The sequence below is a fragment of the Equus caballus genome, chromosome 28, assembly GCF_041296265.1.
Source record: "Equus caballus isolate H_3958 breed thoroughbred chromosome 28, TB-T2T, whole genome shotgun sequence".
NCBI lineage: Eukaryota > Metazoa > Chordata > Mammalia > Perissodactyla > Equidae > Equus > Equus caballus.
Window position 1 is genome coordinate 37279846 of NC_091711.1, and position 24985 is coordinate 37304830.

Here is a 24985-nt window from a genome sequence, read left to right on the forward strand (position 1 = left end):
GTTTCATACACATACAAAGTTCTATCTTTTGATTTTTACCCAGATTGTATTAAACCCTACTATTGTTCTGAAAGTTTTCATTTAACAACATGAGGTTATTAATTCTTAAAAAATTTAAATTCAATAAGATACAATTAACATGTTAACTATACTGAGCATCGTTTAAATTCTAACAATTTCGTTTGCATCCTAGCATTTGTCCAGAGTAGTGCTTTATACATAGTAGCTGACTGATAAATAGCTGCGGAATAAATAAGCGATACTATTAAACCCAGGGGATTTCTAAGAAGCAGTGATGGACTATCAACTGCGCTCCTCCAGGGCTGCACCACATGTGCTGGGTGACAGACCTAAATCTTCTAAAAATTCCTAATTGTCTTCTCAGATTATAAACTAGGAAGAGTCAAGCAAATCCTCTTCTTCACCACTTTATATTTTGTCTTTTTTTTTTAAACAACAGCCTAAAAACCAGCATGACTCCATCTTGTACTGCCTTAACTCACTCATTCATCAGTTTTCTCCTCCTGCAAATATCCTAAGTATAATCCATAGCCCCCGATCAATAATCAAACCAGTAATTCCTGCCGCCCCCACTCATGCTAACTGGTGGTTACAGAATTAACAGCCTGCTTCTATGTAGCAGAGTCTTAAGGACTGCAAACAATCAATTCCACCACTCCACTTCATGCCGAGGAACTTCTTGTGGTGAAAAGCAGCCACTCCCTAAAGTCAATTAATAGTCCCATGAAAGAAGCCAGAGACAGGAACAGTCACAACTAAATCAGGCAACACAGATTTTTTTGACGTCCCCTGGAGGTTTTTTTTTACTAGAATGATGCTACTGCTACTATCTGCAGTGAAAGCTCAGAGTACACATAAGTGGGTGCTTATCAGGAAAAAACTCATCAAAATTCTGCCACCCAGTCCATCTCAGCCACCCACTATTTTTCATGACAAACGTATTTACATCTGAAGTATATAGTACACAAGGAGGGAAACAAGATGACGGCTAAGTGGTTTTAAGCCAGGCTCACAGCCCAAGGAGGCAGTGGGAGAAAGAGCAGGTGTTAAATGTTTAGGGGGCCAGCAGCTCTACTCCTTTCCCCTACCGCCCACAAGCCACTGAATCACTCAGAGTAATAACCATTCCCTCCAGGATTAAGGAAGAGAAGGAAAGAGTACCTGGGGAAAGCGAGGTATTCCTGAAGCCATATTAAGACAGATACCCAACACTCCTTCCATACTGCCAGGGCCTGGGCCAACAAATCCTAGTGGTTTCACCAAAGGCATGCCCACTCACAATTAAGGATCCCTCATTGTGAATAAACTAGTATTCAACTAATTACTCAAGGCAAGTCCCTTGGGTTCATCCCAGAGGGACTTAATCCATCCTTAACTAGCCCTGGGCAAATAACTTATCTGAGACTCCTCTTCTGGTCCCCTAACTGGAGAACCATATTCACTACCTTCTAGGGCTTCTAAAAGGATTTTAAAAATCTGCTGCATGATAAAGGCTAACTCTTTTCTCCTCCAGCCCACCCCCACCCCTTTTCACTCACTCTGCTTCCGTGTTCTTCACCTGCTCACCCCATCTACTTCATCTGGACTCCATCATGGAGGACAGTTCCTGGCCCATTCACTCAGCAAGCACCTGCTCTGTCACAGGGACCATGCATAAAAAGATGAGCAGGATATGTCCTGTGCCATTTCTGGTCCAGGGGCAACGATGTGTCATCAATTTCGATCTCCAGGCAATGTCTTTGCCTCCCTGAGTCACCCAGGATGGGATACTGCATCAAGATAAAGCTGTCTCCCAAACTCCAGATCCAGCAGACAAACAGGCAGGTCCACTTCACAGATGCCCCCAACCGCAAGGTGGGCCTGGCAAGCAAATGTCATTTTTTCATGAACCAGTGCCTCTCCACCCACCATCCACAACCCCACCAACATCTTCAACAGCATCCATATTCCCAGGGGGATATGGGTCTTAGGGTGCAAGGACAGAAACTCCAGCATCATGGAACAGACTCCCATTAGGACTATAACCTTCAAACAAGTGATGGAATACATTATTAGGCATTGCTTACTGATAACTCACTATGTACCAGGCATTGGGTTAAGAGTGTTAAATATATCAATTCCTTTCATTCCTATTACAACCCCATGGTGCAAGGATGATTGTTATCTCAATTTCCCACATGAGGAAACAGAAAGGCATAAAGAGACTAAATAACAAGTCCCAGGCCACGTGGCAGGGAGGGGTAGATGGGAGCATGAGCGGGTTGGCTCTATAGCCCTAGACGTTTTCCAACTGAAAAAGAAAAGGGGGCCTACACTCCTGTCGGAGAAACCACACGGGCCACAAGCACACGCATGTAAATCCATCAGGTAAAAGGCAAATTAACCCTGTGGATCGAGGATGAGGAGATCGAGGCTCTAACCCAGGTCCCCCCACCAGCAGCAACACGGCCTGCAAACCTCACCTCTTTTAGACTCTGTTTTCCTGTCTAAAAAATGATGCTTCTAGATAATAGCTCGCATATCCTAGGATTATCTGTAAGGAAACCAGGGAGCAGAATCTTAGGCATTCTGATTAGGTGAGAAGGACCTAGTTTGAATCTAGGCTACCAGACCTGGTGATTGTGGGTGATAATTCAGCCTCTCTGCCTCAGTTTCCTCATTTGCAAAGGGGTTAACAATGAATTTGTTGTAAGTGCTAAATGAGGGAATGCAGCAAATGCTAAATGCAGTGTCTGGCATACAACACCTAATAAATGGTAGACGGCAGTATCATCATCATCATGTGAAATTCCACAGCAGCACCTCTTCTCCCCTCTAATACAGGAAGACTTTATAGCCTTATTTGGAAGGATAATCTGGTTAGCACATCTTCCAATTTAAACCTTTGACCATTTAAGGCTGACTCAGAGTGGAGGGGATAGGGTAGACGGTTTAAAGGTAGCAGCTGGATTTGGGACCCTCACCTCACTATCAGAATTCCACCCCACCTCCAGCACGCCCCTCCCAACACACTCTTGCTTCAGGGACCCGACATGTTACCTAAAGGGTCATTAAAATACTCCACCCTGGGGCCAGCCCGGTGGCGCAGCGGTTAAGTACGCACGTTTTGCTTCGCTGGCCTGGGGTTCACCAGTTTGGATCCAAGGTGCAGACATGGCAGTGCTGGTACACCACACTGTGGTAGGCGTCCCACATAGAAAGTAGAGGAAAATGGGCACGGATGTTAGCTCAGGACCAGTCTTTCTCAGCAAAAAGAGGAGGATTGGCAGCAGTTAGGGCTAATCTTCCTCAAAAAATAAATAAATTAATTAATTAATTAATTAATTAAATTAAAAACTAAACTGTGTACCCTTTAATGCAGGGTTCATACTAAATCCTGCTGGATGTTTCTTAAGCAGCAGCCAACTCAGTTCACTGAAGTGTTGTGATTAAGAGTTTGAGCTTGGAAGTCACAATACAATAATATGTGACTTAATATGACAAAGACCTAGGTTTGAATCCCAGTTCAGACACCATTTAGCTTTGTGATCTTAGGAAAGTTACTTAACTTCTCTGTGACTCCCTTGTTTAATGGAATAACAGCACTTACCACATAAGGTTATTGTGAGAATTAATGGGAGCTTGATTCAGGTAACACAGAGTAAGCGCTTGGAAATTTTATGCTATTATTATTATAATTAATATTATTATTAATTAACATCATCACAATTTTACAGTTAATAAAACTGAAGTTCAGGTTCAGTATCTTGCCCAGGGAGACACAGCAAGTAAGTGCTGCTGCCCAGGAGGGAATTCTAAGATGCCACCTCCTGCTTCTACTTCTTTTAAAGTTCTTACAATGTCTAACACACAGTTAAGTTAGCAACACTCAGGCATTACAGAATGTGGCAACTGCAAGGAAACCTACTGAGTCATCTGGTCAACTGGTTCATTTTGTAGATCAGAAAATTCAGGCCCAGCAGATAACACATCTGTTCAATATCATTCAACCTGTATCAACAACCTACACAGCTGTATAGTGATGCTCAGTTACGGAGCTTTATTCACCATGAGACATGATGCTGAAGCCTCCCACCGAGGACCACCAGGAACACCCGCTTACACCCCTTTAGTCAAATAAAGTTGGGTTTATAACCATGCCACCCAGAATCGTAGGTGTCTCAGTAAGAGGGTGTCAGGAGGTGCTCATTATACACTTTGGACTTGTTCAGTGATTTGGGGGAGGGTCCAAAGACGTGTAGTCTGCTCTGGCGAGTGCTGTCATAAAGCAGGAATTCTAGGACCGGGTATCTCTGTAACTTTTACCAAGGAGGCAGGAGGAACAGAGCAGGGCTGTAGCTGTAATTGATAAAGAAAGAGCAGTCATTCCTGTGAGCTGAGAGAGGGGATGTTTGGTCATTTTTGTGGACTGCACAGTGTTCTTGTTTTTAATCTGTGCTCAGTCTTGATTATGGAGCGGTCTTGTTTTCGTCTTGTTCTATCACCATCACAGAGCGACCTTGTCACATGTCAGTGTGCTGTGAAATTCTTCATATCCAAGAGGAAAACACCAGGGCCTAGCCGTCAGAGCCAGGCCAGCTCCAAGGTGACAGCAGTCAGAAATTGCCGACGTTTTTCCTTTTCTCCATAATTTGTTCAACTATTCACAATACCTGTTTGGGTCAGGCAATTTCAAGGGGGCCTAGGAGCAAAATAAATAAAGATCCCAACCCTTAATGAGGTTACGTCCCAATGGGGGGAAAGAGATAATTAAAAATAAACATAATACATTAAAAAAAATAAATCCTACAGTATGTCAGAAGGTGATAAGTGCTACAGAAACAACAGAAAGAGCAGAGCAGAGCAAAGGGGATCAGGAACGCTGGGCAACGGGGCAGCGATAAACAGGGGGGCCAGAGGAAGCCTCCTCCCTGTGGAATTTAAACAGAGACTTGAAGGAAGTGAAGGAGGTGACCAGAAAAGAACAGGCCAAAGAGAAATTAGCATCCTTGTCCCAGTCCAGAAATGAGACAAGTGAGACATGGAGAGGTCAAGGTACATGTCTGAGACTGCCAGCAATTACACGGTAGAACCAGGGAGCTCCCAGCCTCCAGATTCTCTGCCACAAGCTGCCTCTCTGACAACAAACTGGATCTAGGGCCATCGTCCTTAAGGACTGAATCCAGGAAGAACTCCAGACTTATGGGCGAAAGCGTGAGCTCTGAAACTAGAGAGAAGCTACTTTCCCACTCCCACGCAGGTTTACACCACAACTGTGTATCCACACTGCAGGGGATCAGAATATGCCACCCGAAAATCTGGCCTAAGAGCTATTTTGGGCAGAAGGTAATTGAGAAAAAGCAGACACAGGATGACTCCTGCCCTCCCCCATGTGCCGGAAAGCAGGGCATAAAGTCCCCCTGTGGAGGTATCCTCCTCTTTCCACACCAGGAAGGTGAGAATGACTTTATCAGCAGAGACAGAGATGGCACCGAGAAGAATCTACATAAACAAACCATGCTAAAAAAAAAAACTTTTCTACCATTAGTGTCCTCCATATATTCACCTTTCCACAATTTACTGGCCCTAAAAAGTCCAGAAATCTCTTTCCTTTGTCTTGTCACTTTTCTACCAACTTCTCGTCCTTTGTCAGAATAGCGTAAAAGCCTCCCATCCTAGCTGCCTCTTTGGCAGTCTCTTCTTTTTATGAAGCCTCCTCCCACTGCCTGGTGTCACATAAAACCTTCAACATCCAATCAAATGGGTACACTTTTCTCCTATTACTCTCTTTTGTCAGCTTATTTCACAGGCCTGGCCACTGAACCTAAGAGGGCAGAGGGAAATTTTTCCTCCCCTGCTACAGTTCCAACCTCTTAAGTGCTTACCCTCTGCAGCCAGGCCGTCTGCTAAGCACTTCACATGTTATCTGTGACCCAGAGACTTAGGTCCAATCATGAGCCTCATTCAACAAAGGAGGCTGGAGGTTCTGAATGTTGAAGTCCTTTGTTCGGCAGCACACAAACGGCAGAGTTTATTTTCAAACTCAGACTGCATGATTCCATAGCTCTAACTATTTCGCAAAACATCACACACTAATATAATGTTTACAGGTATACGTGTGTGTATGTGTACAATCCCTAATAACACTTACCTCACAGAGAGTTGTGAGGCCTCAATCAGTAAGCCTAGGATAGCAAGGAGGCTTCTCTTTCCACATATGCTGAGTTGGGAAGAGCCTGGGGCCAGGAGCATGTCCACAAGGATAAGACTTTGTCTGTTTTGTCTTCTGTATCCTCAGAACCTACCTTGCGGTGGGTGCTAAATATTCATTGGTTGGATGGATAAATGGATGGATGGATGGATGGATGGACAGATGGATGGAAACAAACTCTTCCTTCTGCTCTTTGCTCTCAACACTCCAGTGACACCCCCAAGCACATCTCCTGGTTCAGCTGTGGACAAGAGGAAGCTAGTGTGAAAGCAAAACTGTGCTCTCAGCATGGCCCCAACCAGTCCCAACCAGGAAGGCAGGCAGGAGGCCGGCTGGATGCCCAGAGCAGCCTTTTTATGTGCTGAACAAGAAGACTGAGTTGCCTCCTGGGGATTACGTAGTCTACCAAGGCACTCTGGAATTGATTCTGAAATCCATTTGAATCAAAAAAAATAAAATAAAACAAACATCACACTCAAATAGCTAATGTGAATTCATAATAGATGAATGTAATTATTAATGTGCTCAAGAAAAAAAAAAAAGGACCTTGCCCTGGGCATAGAAGGATTGGACAGGATGCTTGGTTAAATATAAAACAAATTCGAAAATAAAAGTAACTATTAATTACTTTAGCAGTTGCCAGTAAAAAAAACATCTTGTCCTCGGAGCATCAGTTTCAGTTCCTCAGTGTGAAGGCCCCTTTTTAATAGCTCGAGGGCTGACCTCTCACCCATCTGCGCACATCACGCCTCTCCATCACGCCTCTCCATCACGCCCCTTATTTTTAAAAAACGCCAAGTAAATCCCTCAGTGCTCTAATCAAGCTCTCTTCCTCACTTGAAAGGTAACCTTCACCAAAAAGAGGCCACTTGATAAATTCTAGGAAAGCAAAAACAAAACAGAATGGAAAAGATAGTCTAATCATCAAGGCTCATTACAAAGGAAGAGAAAATCATTGTTTCCCCTCCAAATGTCTCTGCTTTATTAAAAAAAAGACCAGTGTAACAAAGACATCCTTTGTCACTGGTCTGAGTAAGAACAGAAGGCATCTTGGGGCGGATAGTTGTGACTTATAAATATAAAACCAAAGAAGTTAGCTTTTGAAATAGTCATCCATATATTTACTGGTAACATATTTAAATATATATGATGTCAACTAGATACAGGAGGCTGAGGGAGGTGCTATGTGGGGGGGGGGGGGAACCATGCTGAATCAGGTGAGACTCTGCCCTCAACTAGCCTATGGCCTGATAGAGAAGACACACCTGAAACCAGCTGATAGTGGTGTTACAGGAGCAGAGGAGCAGGACCCTGGGCATTCCGCAGAGAGGGGTGCTTTCCAACAGAGGAGGATAGGGGAATCTTTCTGGAGGTGACATTAAAGCTGGGTCTTGAAGGATGAGTGGGAGGTGGAGGGATAGAATGAGCACTGAGAGGACCCTGGCAATCCATGGGCCACTCCATCCACCTGTGCAACACAGAATGAGCAGGAGACCTCGGAGGCCAACGAGCCCGTCATTCTTAACCAGGGCTGCTCATGAGAATCACCTGGAATCTGTTTTCAGCATGCATGACAAACTCCACCCAAGAAATAACGAGTGAGAATTTCAGGAGCGAGGCTTAGTCACGGAGTTATGGGAAAGGCCCCCTTTAAGAACGACTGATGATCTTATTTTTCAAAGGGAGGCAAATGAGACTTAGAGAGAGGATTCCTTATTTATTCAACCATTCAATGAATATTTATTGAGCACCAATCTGGAGATTCAACAGTGAATAAAACAAAAATACCTGCCTTCATTAAACACTTGTCCTCACGAGTCCTGCAGCGACACCGTGGGGTTACTCTCACCAGCACCACCTCCGTTTTTTAAAGACAAGGAAACTGAGGCATAAAAGGTTAAGAGAATAGTGGCCAGCCCTGTGGCAGAGTGGTTAAGTTGGATGCACTCTGCTTCAGTGGCCTGGTTTGCAAGTTCGGATCCCAGGTGTGGACATACACCACTTGACAGCCATGCTGTGGTGGCATCCCATATACAAAAAGTAGAGGAAGAGTGGCACAGATGTTAGCTCAGGGCTAATCATCCTGAAGCAAAAGGAAAAAAAAAATGGTTAAGAAAATACAATAAATGATGGAGTCAGGATTCAGGCTTAGCCTTCTGAGATGGACCTTTCCCCTCACGGCTGCTTAGTGAGGCCTCGGTGGACCCAGCCCTTGGATGGTGAGTATGCCTAAGGAATGGCCTCTGTTTTTAGAAGCAGGGACAGAGCCAATGTTGGGGGAACAGTGGAAGAGAGTTCCATGCCAGACTTCCACTGAAGAGATTCCAGAATGTTCCACGTGCAGAGTCCAACCAGAGGGAGTGAGTGCTGAATCGTGACTGCAACAGCTCTCGGGTAGCCGTGCTCCTCTGGAAATGTTCTCCATCCAGACAGCCACACACGTCTCCATGGAAGGGGGACAGGAGCCGTTCCTGATGGAACTAGCTGTAGGGGGTGTCCAAGCTCTCAGGGCCTCAGAGAAGACCAAATGAAGAGGCTGAAGCACAGCCTCTGAGGTCTCTCCACCTCCCAGAAGTGATAAACTAAGAGATCTACTGACCATCAGCAAAGAGAACAAACACAGAGGGAGAATCCCACCGGAACTGGGTCTCAGCATCACTTCTGGGTCAACATGAGAAGCCACTAGGTCTTCTGTGACGGGAGAACCGGGAGAAAGCCCTGAACTCAGAGGAGGCCAGCGCTGAGCCCAAGGCCAGCCCGTCCCCTTTGAGCCATGTGACAGTAGGTGAGTCACTTAAGCACAGTTCACTCAGCTGAAAGAACGGTGATCTGCAACGATTTCTATGCAGATTTAATAAAACGTGTTTGCAGACCCTTTACAGCTCACCTGGCACACACAGGTACTCTTACAAATGGCTGACACATCTGAATTTGTTTCTAAATGTAGGCTCTGAAAAATAGACAAGGCCCTCTAAGATTAGCTGTCAGATGAACCTGTCATTATCTTTTTCTTTTCCTTTTTTGTCAATTTTTGTTTTTCCCAGAGTAAGCAGAAAAGGCTAAAACAGCATCTTAAGTCAAGATTCACGGGGTAGACAGAGCTGGGTGACCTCTAGGAGCCCACCTCATCACCCTTGTGCCCCCATCGTTCTAAGCTAGAAGCCAAAAAAAATAGACTCTCCTGGAGGGCAGGAGAAAATCCACCATGAGCTTTTGAAACTCAAACAGCAAGGAAGCCCCATAACACTGGAGTTCAAGAGATGAGAGCAATGAATATTCCCAATGGACATGCAACCTGAAGAAATGATGCAGCCAGAGGAAGGTAAGAATAAAGTAAGCGTTCCCTCGCAGTTCCTTTCCTGGGAAGACACTAGGCAAAGACCTCTTTCTTATAGCTGTTGATACGTAAGTGTTAGCAATTAGCACTTAATGCTCTCCTATTTAAACAGAACACTTATTTTAAATAGAAAATGATGACAGCTTGGATTGGACAGAAACTGGTTTACCTCGCAGGAACCTTGCCAGCGCCGCCAGAAGCCCCATGACCATCCATTTATCAGGCCCTGGGCTTGAGAAAAAACTCAAGCCTCAAGGGAGCATAGCATGCTTGCAAACTCAAAGCTCTATCATGACAATAATGTTATATTACCATACTTGCTAATTTCAGAATGGCATCTCAAGACAGTCTTAAAATAGGAAAACAAAGACAAAAGCTTTACAGGAACCCAACCAACTGGGATGGAGTCAGTACATAAAGTCTACCTTGGGGAAATAATGGGCACCAACAGAATACAAGCAAAAAGCTTTCCCCTCTGGATTCTGGTGATATAAACTAGGTCCCCACCAGGCTTCTGGAAGAAGTGATGTCCAAGGGAGGACTCAGAAAAAGGGTCCAAAGCTATCCCAGGCTTAATAAGAGTCAGGTGAATATACGTCTCTTAGAGCAGCACAGACAGACAGAGCCAGGCTTCAAAGACACGTGAAACCTCCAGGTACTGGAGGTCATCCAGAACTTCACTCTTCAGCTGACAAATGGAGCCGAGGGCAGTGAAGGGATGGTCCCAGGCTTGTCCAGTGAGGCAGGGCCAGAGCCAGAAACCAGGCATCCTCCGCTCTTTCTGCTCCAGGCCACCCTCCCACCTCACACTCTCAGGGATGGCTCCTAACCAGCCACCAAGCCACTGCAGAAGCTCAGGCACAAAGGGAACAGCACCACGGCAGCCAGGTTACAGGAGGAGCCTGAAGAGCCACAGCCAACATTTCTAGAACTTTCTCCAACGGACCCTTTACAAAAAAATATCATTCCCTTGTAAATCAAAATTCTTCTCACCTCCTACAGGTCAAGGAATCTTAGAAATAAAAGAAGTCAGAAGTCATGTATCAAATAGGAACGTGGGTTTAAATCCAGCTGTGTGACCTTGGTCCAAATGGATTAATAAAATCAAGAAAACATAGGCAAAAGGTGGAAACAACCCAACTGTCCATTGACAAACGAAGGGAAAAGCACAATGTGGTGTATGTGTGTGCAACGGAATATCATTCAGCCTTAGATAGGAAGGATGTTCTGACTCATGCTACAACATGGATGAACATTGGCGACATTATGTTCAGGGAAAGGAGTCAGTCACAAAAGGACAAATACTGTAGGATTCCACTCATATGAGGTACCTAGAGTAGTCAAACTCATACAGACAGAGTCGAATGGCGGCTGCCAGGGCTGGGAGAGGAGAAAAGGGAGCTGTTGTTTAATGAGTACAGAGTTTCAGTTTTGCAAGATGAAAAGAGTTCTGGAGATTGGCTACACAGCAATGTGAATGTATTTAACACTGCTAACACATACTTTAAAAATGGTTCAGATGGTAATTTTATGTTACATGTATTGCGCCACACACACCACAATTAAAAATGAAAAATACTAAGAAAAAAATCTACAAAACGATACCTAAGCCCAGGGCTTAAAATAAGCTTTAGATACGGTAATGTTCAGAACCTAAATATAGGACCTGGTGCACAACAGTTGTTCAAATAAATGTTTGCATCTCCCACCGTCTTCATTTTCAAAATAGGAAATAAAACTGTAGCCCAGACAAGATAAAGGCCTGGAAGAGAAATCATGGCAGGAACTCAAGTCAGAATGTTCTGGTGCAACACTGGTCCCTCTGCTCAACACCAAGTGAACTGGAAGTGGGTCACCGAAGCCTCAGGTCCTCTCTGTAAAGTGGGCAGCAGAACCATCCAGAGCCCAGAGGAGACTGCTCTGAGAATAAATGCATGGGAAGTGCCTGCCACACACTGAGTGCTCAGGAATGTGAGCCTCATTGGTGTCACCAGGACAAAGCGGAGACAAATTGACAGCTGGACCGCCAGGCCACTTGCCCTGAACCCCCAGGCCAGCCTGCCACTCCAACTGCCCCAACAACTGGAATGGTGTGTCCATTCCCTTCATCCCGGGGTGTCAGGGGTGGGCGAGGCTGGAACGTCTCCTTCACCTGAGCGTGTAAGGAGGCGGCATCGCCAGGCAGCCGTCCCGTCTCCTCCTGCTCCCACCCTCCTTATTCCTGTCTGTGCAGTGAGGAAAAGGTCAGTAAACACAGCCTCATCCTGCTATTCTCACTAAAGCTCAACAATAAAGGGAAACTGGCGTGTGCAAAGAAATAACAGGTAACTAGTTTTCCGCTCAGTTAACCTGGTGACCAAGTGCAGCCAGCACCTGGGTGAAGGATGCCAGACTTCACTCTCACCCACTCTGAAGAAGGAGCAAAGCCCTGCAGTGTTGCTAGATGTTGCCTCCTGCCCACTCCATACCCACCAACACACTCACACACAAACACACACACCTGTAGCCTACAATTAATGCAACAACACAAGAAACCGGGAACCACCAATGGCAGCATATTGTCACAGAACAAATCAGACCTGGACATGAATCACAGCTGTGGGACCTTGAACAGGTGATTAACCTCACACAGCCTCAGGCTCGTCACCTGCACAATGGACACACTGCTGTGCTGTGCCTGGTCTTTCAGCATTGCCGTGAGGACCACTGATCCTAGGGTTCGCAGACTTCTCCTACCCTGTGTTTGGTGCCACTCACCAACCCTGCTCCAGCCCCACTAGCGAGTGCCTCTTAAATAAACGCTGTAGCTGGAAGTAGGCAAGTCACTTCTGCTCACCAGCCTTTAGCCAGAAGCAGGCAGGTGGCCCCGCCTAACTGAAAAAGGGTAGGGAAGAGAAACAGTTTGTGTCCTCAGAAGAAGAGGACTGGATTTGGGTAAGAACCAGAAGTTTCTAACAGCGACACAGTGCTCCATCCTCAAAAGCTCACGGCCAGTGGAGGAGATGAGCCACACAACCCCCTAAGAAGTAGCACCACAGAAAAGGTGACAACAGAAGTCACCTTCCCGTGGTGAAGGTCCATGTTATCAGGGAAGGATTCACTGGGGTGGTGACATCTGAAACGTGCCATGAACAATACAGGACTTTCCCAGGGAGGGGGCTGATGACAGTCACTGAGCAGGTACTCAAGCCCAGCCCTGAGATGGCTCGGGGCCTTGAACACTACAATCTTGTATTGTCTTTCCACTTCCCGGTGTTGAGTTTTGGACTCACCCACAACTAGACCATAAACTCACTCACTGTGGGTCTACCTGACACAGTGGCTGCCAGAAGCAGAGTCACCAGGACCATGGGAGACAAAGCTGAGTGCCAGCCGGGACACGGAAGTACAACGAGAGGTAGGATGGGATGCAGAGGGAAGACAGCCCTGGGTTCCAATTCCAGCGATGCTATGTGTCCTTGGTGGCCACCATGATGTTGCATGTGGGCTTGATGTTATAAGTTCCTATTATGACAGCTGCACCTTCGTTAATAAAACAACTCTCTTAACAAAGAAAGGGCAGTGCAGTAATACAATGGTCAAAATTGTTACCAGAACTAAAAATCATCAAAATAATAATGATCACTGATGTTACTCTTATAGCTATTTATTTGTTAGGGATAACCTGTGCCTGGGGTTTACAATGTCCCAGGCTTTACCTGAATAATCTCATTGAATCCCTACTAATCCTACAAAACATTATCATTATTATTATCCTGTTTTATAGATGCAAAAGCTGAGGCACAGAAGTCAAGCGAGTTGCGTGAGATCATGAGAATGTGATCCAGAAAGTAGGTTCCTGCCACACGGAGCCTCAGCAGGGAATTCATTGTCTCTACCTTTCCACACAGCATGTGACAAATGGGCACCCAAGAGCCAAGAGATTAGGGTTCAAGTTCCAGCTCTAGCCCCCAACAGCTGTTTGATCTTGGGCATGTCAGCTCTGTAAGCCTCAGTTCCCTCACTGCTGAAGTGGAGATTAATACGGCCTCACTGGGTAACCGAGACGATTAACGTAAAACATGAGTTAAGTCCTTGACACAAAGTACACCCCCTTAAGGTCGGTGTCCCTCTTTCCTTTAGCAGTAGAGGGGATCCCTGCCCTCTCGGCTTGCTCAACGGCCTCCTGCCTCATGATGGGGGGCAGGGGGTGGAACACCTCACTATGCCTGGACAACGCCGTCCCCACCTCCAGGAGACGGGCCGGGCCTTGGTCTCATTCTGGGCTCGGGTAAACCTTATTAGGAATAAAAGGTGGGTAGGAGTGCCTTTACTCTCAAGATTTAAATTGTGGTTCCTTAACTTGAAGACACCAAAAGCACCCTGGAGTTTTTGTGTAACCAAAGGAGTTGTCTGGCATGCTCACATTTAATTTCAGTTTTACCTGAATGCCAAGTAAATAAGTGACATCCCACAGTTGTTAATCCAGCAAAACCAACCCCTCCCATTTCCAGGTGACTGAGAAGCATGTGGAGGTGTAACCGGCTTCGGTGAACTTCTACCTTCAGGGAGGGGCAAGGTTTCCCTTTCTTCTTCCACCAACTAGCCATGGCTCATGAGAGAACCGACCCTGAGCAGCCTTATCTGAGAGCGGTAAAGAGGAGAAAGCTGGGAGTGTTCCCCTTCAGATCACGGACGACTGACGGTCCCTTCCAGGTTTAATGGGCTCCAATTTACTTCAATAATCTTGGCGTTCCCACCAGGGCTGCAATTGAGCTGGGTCCCAGAGAGGACACAGAGGCCTCTATTATCAGGAAAGTTACACTAAAGATGCAGTATAGTGCTACAGTGAGTATAAACTAAATACCCAAAGCACATTAAACATAGTAAGTACATATATGATAAAAACAAGAGGGGAAGTAGAGAAACCAATGCTGGCTTCATGTTATTCAGGAAGGCTACATGAGCAAAAGGTGCAGTTGGCCTTGCAGTGCAGGGCATCCAAGCCATCCTTTGCTTGCTTCAGAAACATATGGCCACATACGTCTCCAGACAAGACTGTGAGCTCCTTGAGGGTAGGGATGGTACCTTGTTCACCACGTTATCCCCAATACCATGGAGAGAGACAAGACTCAAATGCTGAATGGAGGGATGGAGGGACGGATGGATGGATGGATGGATGGATGGATGGATGGGTGGATGGGTGGATGGGTGGATGGAAGAATAGGTAGGTAGATGAATGGATGGATGGATGGATGGATGGATGGGTGAGTGAGTGGGTAGATGGGTAGGTAGATGGACAGACAAAGAGATGGAGCTGGCTTACGAAGATGCACAACTGCCTTGAGACAGCAAAAGGAAGAGGAACGTGAATTAACTGGTCAATCAAAGCCCTCAGAACAAGGCTTTCCCCAGAGGCCAGTGGCCATGTTTCTCCTTTTCCACTTCTCAGAATCCAAAGCGCTCATGGCCTGTGGTCCCTAAGTTTCGCAATCACTGCCTGTATTCTGATCACCTTTACTCCAGGTCTGCTCCTAACCCAGATTCCTGGCCCTTCTTCTAGGTTGGTTCAGTTTCTGGATGGGCCACAGGCATGGATGACAGCCCCAGTCCACCATGCAGAAAACATTTGGATGAATTTTTATCACAAAGTATGGGATCTGACCTCTTCTATGGACCAAATTCAGTGACCTCTGTTTTCTCTTCTGTCACCCCACCCTGACACAGGACCCCCCTCACTTACCCATCCCCAAGAAGGGGAGGTGCAGTCGGGAGCAGAAAAATCTAGCCACTAAGCCCACAGGCTGCAGCCATTTGTTCCACCCATCAAGACTGCAGATAATTTCAGCTCGACCCTCTCCTTCCCAGCCTGACCTTGAAATGTTATCACCATTATACTGAGAAGGAGGTTTTGTTTGTTTGCTTTCATTACAGAACATCCTGGTAAGGAATATCAGCATCTTGCTTTTTTCAGCATGATACTGACACAACTCCACTTCAAATAAATAAATGTTTTCAACCTAAATGAGTCATTTGGTGGGAACAGTGAGTTCACAAGCCTGCATACGGGTCAACCCCCTTACTAAGAAGTGCAGTGGGTAGAATTGTGTCTGGAGCTAAAAACACTTAGAACAATGAGATCTTGATTTTCATGGCAATATTCATTGCTCTACACATGGAAAATGGGGGAAAAAAGCGGGAAGATTGTTTAAAACTCTGGGATCAGGCAGAGTTCTCTCTAGTACAGAATTCAGCTACACTACTTTTTTCTTGTAAAATCTTGGGAGGGGGAAGAGGTGCTTAACTTCCGATTTAGAGCACTTCCATCACACGCAAAGTTCTATTGGACAGCGAGAAACAGGTTAAAGCTAAAGGGTCTGTGTGACCTTAGGCAAGTTACTTAACTTCTCTGTGCCTCATCTGCACAATGAGGATAATAGGAGCTACATTACTCAGTCATGATGAGAATCATCTGCTATGCAAGTGCTTACAATAATGGTAAATGCTCACCAGCTGGTACCCTAAAATGGGGGACAGACAGGTATGGCGCAGGATGGGTTGTTGGGAGAATTAGAAAGATTTTTATGTAAAGCACCTCCCACAGTGCCAAACACATAGCAGACACTCAGTTCATTCGCTGTTTTTCAACAAATGTTGACAGAGCACCTACTGTGTGCTAGGTATTCTTCTAGGCACTAGAGACAGAGAAATAAAACAAGGAGCTTACAGTCTCAATAAACGGGGGCTAGTATGCTTGTGCAAACACGAACACCAACATTTCCCTTTTTACCACATATCAGATACTCCCTGCCATGAAAAGGGGGTGCTGTCAAATACAAAGCCACCTGCAAAGGAGATGCCTAATAAAAGTGCTCTTATAAGTGAACGAATGAATGAAGGAATGAGGGAGTTGGGAGGACCCTGGTAGTGCATAAATAGTGAGCTGGGCCCTGGGTGATCCAGTTAATCACCCTATGAGGGGTGTGGCTAACTCACAGAGATGTTGCCAGGCGACACTAATAAATGATCCTAAAGCAGTCTGCAAACTGTTATATATAAAAGCTTAATCATCTTTAACACGAATCTGAAAACCCAAATGACTGGGATAAGGATGGCCTTCGCACACATGCCCTCCGGCTTCTATTCTGGGCTCTGGTCTGACTCACCCCTTGAGCTGGGGCTGCTCACTCCCCACTGTAGTACCCAGGGGGGAACCGAGGGGGAGTAAGGGGGAGCGGCAGCCCGCTCTCCCACCAGACAAACAGCCTTCACTGGCCTGGAGGAACAGGGCCACCCAAGAGGGAGGCATCCCGTTGCCCAGAACACTCCCACCCAGCCGTCAGGCTCGCCCGCTGGCCTGAGCAACTTCTGGCCTGGTTCTATTACTCACCGGGCAGAGCTTCCCCAGGAGGAGGCAAATGGCCCCACACCTCTGCAGTTGTTTCTATTTCCAAAATCTAAACGCTCATCTGGGGAGGTTGGCAGCTCCCTGACCCAGCGAATATCGTGGGAGGGGGACTTGCTGAACCATCGGATCGACGTCTTCCCGCAGGACAGGCCGCAGCAAGTTATTTCAAGTCCTTCACTTTCAGCCTCCCTTTTGTTGCGCAGTAAGAAAAAATAATGTTTGCTTCACAACCACAACATGGTTAGTGGGACTAAATGAGATAATTTAATAAAGTGTCCAAGCACTCAGTAGGAACTAGTTTACTTTCTATCTAGGATGTCAAGATGGGCAGACAACATCTGTGCTTCAATCCTCAAGCGCTGTCACTGTCTACCAAGGCATCTGGTCGACCTCGGCCTCGCCCGCCTCCTTATCATTCAAAGGAGGGGGTTGAACTGAACCCCTGTGGCCCGGCCTGCAACCTCCTGCACGCTACCTTCCCAACAGCACCACAGCCATGTTGCTTCTCATCCTGCTGAGAAGAGAACAAGGCATAGGGAAATTCAGTACAAGAATTCATAGCAGCAGCCTCTTCCATCCGCATAAGCCTTACTTCCAAATGGTTAACAACACGATGCTCGCTTATTACAGGTCTCACGTCCATGGGCGCATGTGAACACCACCCTGTAATCCATGGGGTCTTCAGGAGGTCTACCACGACCTGTCTCACCCTAAGCACGACTACCTGAGAAATGACACGTTTGACATGCTTGTTATATATAGCTTATATATGCACATTAAAAATAAATCAAGTATTCGTGTAAAAATGCTTGTCTTAAATATCACACTTCAAAACACAGAGGCCTGGATGACGTGTGAGGTTCTTCCTGTGTCTGATATTCTATGGTGACTCCTGCTAGGAGCCGACCTGGCCGAAAGGACACGGCTGACCCAAGGGAAGTGAAGCTCCCTATAGGACCTAAAATAACCTCCATCCATTTCTTCCCTCGCCCCATCGCACTCGACACCCATCACACCACGGCCTCCCCTGGCCTGTGGCCCTCCCCAGCATGTCCTGAATAGAATTACAGGCGATTTCCATTCCCCCCCAAGTGGATTCTTCCCCTCAAAAGTGTTCCTTACACTTTGTTATACTCCATCATTTAACGTCCACCCCGGGTTTGGTCAGCCAGAAGCACCAGTCACGTCCACTTCCAATCCGCATGCATTTTCTCCAGGTCTACTCTACGCCAGGCTGAGCGTACAGACGTGACAAGGACCATGGCTTACCTGGAGGGGCTCAAAACCAAATGGGGGACTGCAAGGCACATGGATTAACCTCAAAACTAAATGGGCTGCCTTAATGCCTCAACAGAACTATAGAAGACGGATCAGAATACAGGCAGGAGAGGCTGATTCCAAAGGTGGGGAAGTGGAAATCAAGGTCTTGAACTGGACTGAACATGAGCAGAATTTAGACAGGAGAGTCAGAGGGGGAGGGGAGGGAGATCCCTGGGTTCAAAATACGAATTCGTGATAAATGCTCATCTCCCCAGGCCCCTCTCTTCAGACCCCTTTTCTCCTTGGAGCCAGCCCCTCGGTAACCACTCAGATTTCTGCAGCATCCTCCCATCCTTGTTTGTCCGTTGGCTACTCCGTGCTTGTTCTGACCCTTTCAGGCCAGCTCACCTTCCTCATTCCCTGGGCCCTGACCCAATACTGCACTCTCCGAGTTGGCATGAAGTGCGGCAAGGCTAAAATTAGGCCTGTTTCCATAGATATCTAGACTTCTCTGTAGCAAATCTGTTCAGCTCCCAAGTGGAAAACATATATATTGTTCCACCCAGAATATAAAGCAACTGGGGTCTGGAAAACCCAAGCCAGCTCATGTCTGGACACAGGAAGGGACAGAGAAGCCTTCTCTGGTCTGGGTGGTGGTACTGATGGGGGCTTGTCCTCACCGAGCCACAAAGCACCACCAGAGAAGGAGGGACAGCAAGAACAGGGGGCATGGCGTGTCTGGGCCACCGGCACACACTCGCCCTCCCTTCCTCCTGGGAGACGGCCCCTCACGGCAGGTGCTTCTACTCCCCCCCCCCCATCTCAGAGATGAGATGATGCAGATCAGCGGGGTTAAGTATCTCTCTCTCCCAGCAAGTCGGGCCACACCATTCACAGTTCATACATGGGAAACTGAGGTTCAAAGACGTCCAGACAACCGCCACGGCCACCCAGCAAAGGGCCGTCATCGTGATAATGATGACAGGGTCTAACAACAATAACAGCCCAGCTAACGTTCACTGGTGCTGATTTGTTCTAGTTTCTATGCTCAATGCTTCACACAGATTGTCTCATTTCATCCTTGTGATGGGTGGAATTGTGTCCTCCTAGAAAAGATATGGTGAAGTCCTAACCCCTGTAACTCAGAACGTGACCTTATTTGGAAACAAGGTCACTGCAGATGTAGTTAAGATGAGGTCACACTGAAGGAGGGAGGGCCCTCCACCCAATATGACTGGTGTCCTTACAAGAAGACGGCCATGTGAAGACAGACACACAGAGAGAACGCCACGTGACAACAGAGGATTGGAGTGACGCATCTACAAGGAATGCCAAAAATTGCCAGCAAACCACTAGAAGCTAGGGAGATCCCGGATGACTGCCCTGCAGGTTTCAGAGGGAGCTGGCCCTGCTGATACGCCTCGATTTCACACTTCCAGCCTCCAGAACTGTGAGACAATACATTTCTGTTGTCATGAGCCATGCAGCTTGCGGTAGTATTTTGTTATGGCGGCCAGAGGAAACTAATACAATCCTCATCTCAATTCTTTGAAGACTTAGGTACTAAAACGTCAGGTTTGACACACGAGGACACTGAAGCTTAACTAAAAGCAAATAATGCCAATAACAAATACTAACACCGTTCTAAGTGCTTCCCATCTATTAACTCCTTTAAGCCCCACAACGACCTTAACCTCACAACAACCCCATGCCATGAAGCTATCCCACTTTAATGAAGAGGCCAGTAAGGCACAGAATGGTTAAGTCATTTGCCTGAGGTCACACAGCCTGTAAATGGTGGAGTCAGGATTCAAACCCAGACCCAGAATCTGTGCTCTCTTACCCACGATAACCACCTAAAACCAGAAGAGAGTGTCTGGTCTGTACTTGACCTCAGGTGGTCTGGTTTCAAAGCCCACATCCTTGGCTTCTCTCTCAACTCTGTACTCCACCTGCCAAATAGAATGTTTTGCACTTACTAGCCCCCTAAAAAGCTTATTTGACGACACAAATAAATTAATTAAGTGCGCAGTGGCTTGCATCCCCGTAGTTCAAATTAGAGAATGTTTATGTTCATTTTAGCAGGTAAGACAGACCCCAGTCCACACAGGCAACAGAAATCCGGAAAGGAGGGACGAAAGCATTTAGAGCTCTCAGCAGGCAGAGTGAAATAAAGGTCCTCCCTCACAAAGCTTTCATGTACGAAGTCATTTCAGTAAACGTTCAATGAGCACTACTCTGTGCCAGCACTGTGTCAGGAAACAAGAGGACAAGACACAGCCCCAACCCAGGACACGCTCATGTGGGTGGACCACGGAAACAGCCATGCTGCCATATATCCTGGTAAGGATGGCCACGGAAGTCACAACAGAGGGGCTGCTGGAGGACCGGGAAGAGGTCCCTGAACCCGCCCAGGCAAACAGCCGGGGACTTCAGAGCAGGTCGGGACTGCATCCTCGATTTCAAGCTTATTTCTTACCTTACAGATAATCCAACCCCCTACACACACACACACAAACACACACAAACACACACCTCTTTCTTTCCTCTCTCTCTCCTTCTTTTATTTCTCTCTGCAACTTTTTCCTGAAATACTCAATTTTTTCACAGCATGAACCACAGTGGTGACAGGGCATTCAGCAATATTCAATTTTCATTTTTCCCTAATAAAGGGAATAGAGTTAACTGGTCATCTTCAGAAAAAAACTTTTAGGGCCAGAGCCTTCAATAACTAAAGTTAATAGATAACTAGTGATGGTTACTACCATTAACTCAGCTGAACTATCCCTCAGAAGAAAACAGCACAGGGAAAGGGATGGGGGCAGGGGTGGTGGGAGGTGTGTTGGGGGGGCGGGGGCAGGAAGGGGTCCTCGGAGCCAAGGAGGAAGGATCTAGAATAGAAGGGTGTCCTGCCACCAACCATTCACTTGGGCACTCACCCACCCACAGGGTCACGCCACACACAGCAAGCTGGCACAGTCATCACGCGGCACATGGCTCAGCAGAAAGAATGCAGGCTCTGACTTGACCCTGCCTCCGTTCCTTCCACTGTACAAAGGGCATACAGCGTCTGCCTTACAGAGTCGATCCCAGATCAAGGGCCCCCGAGCTGCTCAGAACCTCACACGGCACAGAGCAGACAGCCATGACTTAGCCATTACTGTTCCTAACACGGTAGTATTTAACACGCTAGCCAGGCCAGTGACTAGCAGTCTTTCATACTCCTCCTCCTCATCATCACCACCATCGTCATCATCACTGCCACCAAAGCTGTCTACAAGCTTTGGGCAAGTCAGTTACATCCCTGGGCCTGAATGTCCACATCTCTGAAACAAGTTCTCGCAGAACATAAGGCTTCAACGCTAAGTGCAAGGCACAGAGGGGCCGGGCCAGCTCACACCGGGAGCTGCTCTTCCTGGAGTGAATCTGGAGGGGCACCGTGAGGAGCTATGAACTGACCAAGGTGGGAAACAAATAACCCTCTACATTAAAAGCAGATCCTTTTAGCAGAAAACATGCCCACTCACCTCTGCCCTGCCACAGGGCGGCTGGCCCTTGAGGAGGGTGCAGACCTGGCCACCTCTGGCAGCCGCGATGATCTCCCGGAGCTGGCCGGCATGAGGCACACGACCTCGCTCCTGAAATGGCTTGACTCTGTGTTTGGGTTTATTATTTCTGCCCTGCCCACAAAAAGCCCTTGGATCGCCGTATTTCTTTTTTTAACTCCCTTGGCATGAGTGGCGCACGACAGAGGCACGCCTCCATCAGCATGAGCTGTTCCCGGACTAAAGAGACACACGGTGGAGTTTATTTGTGTCTTCTCTTCTGAATGGTGTCAGTGGGGCCTTCCCCACTCCGGCACTGAGGGCCAGGTGTCCCCAGCGAAGCTCTGATGTAGGAGGGCAACCAACAGTGGGGATGACCATGGACACCCCAACCAAACCACGGATCAGGCAGGGTTCAGCTCCGTCTCCCTCTGGTCCACCCTCTCACCGCCCTGGAGGCAATATGGCACAACCACGGAGCACTGGACCAGGACTAAAGAAACTTTGCCCCAGATCAGCCACATGGCCAACAGCGGGGCTCAGTCTGCCCATCAGCGGCACTCCATCAGGTGTCCTGTAATCACTTCTGGCACTAAAAACTCCTAGCAGCCCCTCTCACAGTCATGTACCCTTCTCTACCCGCCCGCCCCGCCCCCCCCCCCCCCCCCCCCCCCCCCCCCCCCCCCGGCTGCATCTCGCATTCCTCCCCCTCCACCCTCTCCCCAGGACTAGGATCCGTAGGATCCGCCTCCCACTCGGTCTTGTCTCGCCCTTCTCAGGGCCCAAAAACCCAACTGCAAGTCACCAACTTCACCTCCCTCCGCCTCCGCTTCTGCCCCGCCCCTTCCCCTTTAGCCCCTCCCCCCAATCTTCCTTCTCCCCTCTCCCTCCACCATTTTTTCTCCCTCTTGCTCTTTCTCTATGCCTCTTCTCTGGTCCTCTAGTTTCCTGTCTCCACTCAGGGAACTTAAATGAGAAAATAACACGTTATTTCCACAGACTGCCCCGCGCCATCCCAACGTCATCAAACCGGATGCCTCATCCTTCCGCTCTGATTTGGCCCTTTGTTAGAGCGGGCCTGGATGCCAAGGACAGCCCTCCAAGGGACTGAAGGTCAGAAGGGCCCAGCCAGCCAGGGCGACCGGCAGCTACCCCTCAGGTGATGGACACCTGGCACAGACACAGACTAGGCGGGTCTTCACTGCTCCTAAGACCCCACTGCAACTGTCCGCACACATCCATCCAGGCATGTCATCTTTCAGGAGCACGTCGGTGGCGGCGAGAAAAGATGCGCCTCTAGTTTGATCTGACCTCAAAACTTTCTCGCCAAGGTCTCAGGACACAACCGAAATGATAAGACAATGGAAATGCAGCAGCTGAATTGCGGCAATTCACTCAACAAATATTAACTATGTTTATTATTTTAAATGGATCATAAAGTAAATAGCATCTGTCCTGTTTTTACTGGAACTATTTGGGGGGGAGGGGTGTTCTGAAATAAATTTAATCCTTAGGCGATAAATCCTGAATAAGCCAATGATAGTTTTACTGGCCATTCACCAGGCAGCTGAGTTCAAACCCCACCTCCTCTACTTATTGGCCGTGAAACCTTGGGCCAGGAACTGACCCTGTCTGTGCCTCAGTTTCCCTGTCTGTAACCAGGAATACTAAACTACTAGCACGCCAGAGCGCTCAGAGACTGTAATTGACACCACACACATCTTCATCATCATCATCATGTTTACTGAGACTTCATCATGTCAGTAATCTAAGTGCTCTTCATGGATTAATGCATTAACACAACACCACCAAGGGGTAGGGACTGTTGTGGTCTCTGTTTTACAGAGAGACAGAGAAGTCAAGTAACTTGCCCAAGGTCACACAGCTAAGCAGAGGAAGCAGGATTCACCCCCTAGACAGTCTGGCTCCAGAGCTACACCATTCAATCTCTGATGTGAGGCCCAGTGGCCAGCAAAGGGTAAATTGTTCAGCAACTCACTTGTTAGGATTATAATAATAATACTGGCTTTATTTTTATATGAACCATTGCCTCCAGAGGGGTGAGTTTATTTTGCTTTTTGAATTAAATTTCAGTCCTAGGGGCGCTGAGTCTAGTGAAACAGCTTATATTTCCGCCTGCTACCCACTCCCGTCATACCGGAGAGAAAGCCAGGCTGAGGGAGCTGCGTGCTTACAGCTTTATGGGTCAAGCTGCATTCTCTGGGCCAAAGAGGCTGGGGGGTAGCTCCATTCCAGAATTGTTGGCAAATCTCTCTGTGGCTGGGGCCAACTGCAGAATGACAGCCACCACCTGTCCCTCTTGACTGGGGAAGGGTGGGGGCAGAGGGCCGGGCCACAGAGAAAGCAAACCTCCTCTGCCTGAAACACTTATGTCTACCTCCAACCATTCCAAGGGGCCTCCAGGCTGCCCTCCCCAGCCTGCCACTCCTGCTCCCTCCCCTGAGCGGTGATACTGCTGAAATCCAAGGTGCTCAGGGATAGCAGCCTCAGCCACGCCCCAGAGCAGGAGACCAGTGAAGTCAGCTCCCATGGCAGCACAGAGCGGGAGCTGCTGGACTTGGTGTAATTGAAACCTTCTCTCCCAGAGCCTGGGCACGCTTGTCAGCAGCAGGCGGGGGTGGAACGCACAGGGAGATGAGGAACCGCCTGCCCCACATGCTGAAGCCTCCTGCGACCCCACCCAGGATGGGCTTGGCCAGCCAAGTCACTCTAGCAGGTGATGTGCGGCCTTGGGGATAAATCCAGGTGCAGCTTCTCAGCAGACACTGCAGACACTGCTCAGGCCAGCAATCTCAACCTGAACATCCCAACCTCAGGATTTTAGGCAAAATGTCAGAAGAAAACATACGAGATGGTTAAGAACACGGGCTTTGGGGCGCTACAGCCTGGGTCCGAATCACTGATCTATTCCCAAGCCATGAGACCTGGGCAAGTCGCATGGCCTCTGTGAGCCTCAGTTTCTCATCTGTGCAACAGACGCAAGAACCAGGTTAGAACCCTGAACTCTGGAGACCATCAGGGACACAGGACTGAAACAAACGATCCCACAACTCCAGTCATTGGCACATGCTCGAAAGCACGGGCACATGAAGCTGGTCTATGGAGTCAGAAGTCAGGAGAGCAGACGCCTTGGGAGGGACAAGGGGGCAGTGACAGGGGGCAGGGGGCTCTGGGGTCCTGGTAATGTCCTGTTTCTCAGTCTGGGAGGTGGTTAAACAGGTGGA

The 24985-nt window shown here is 47.8% G+C and overlaps 1 protein-coding gene across 5 annotated transcripts in view; it reads right to left on the reverse strand.

The window, feature by feature from the left end:
- LARGE1 (LARGE xylosyl- and glucuronyltransferase 1) overlaps nucleotides 1-24985 on the reverse strand; it is a 540210-nt gene that overhangs the window by 473117 nt on the left and 42108 nt on the right. The window contains exon 1 of one of the 5 annotated variants that reach the window (XM_005606570.4): nucleotides 21723-22472. The exons of 3 other annotated variants lie outside the window; for them this stretch is intronic. In XM_005606570.4, the coding sequence (XP_005606627.1) occupies nucleotides 21723-21814 (92 nt within the window). In that variant the 5' untranslated portion in view covers nucleotides 21815-22472. Of the gene's footprint in view, nucleotides 1-21722; nucleotides 22473-24985 lie in introns of those variants that run through there. One more of the 5 variants, XM_070254457.1, reaches the window with a different exon arrangement.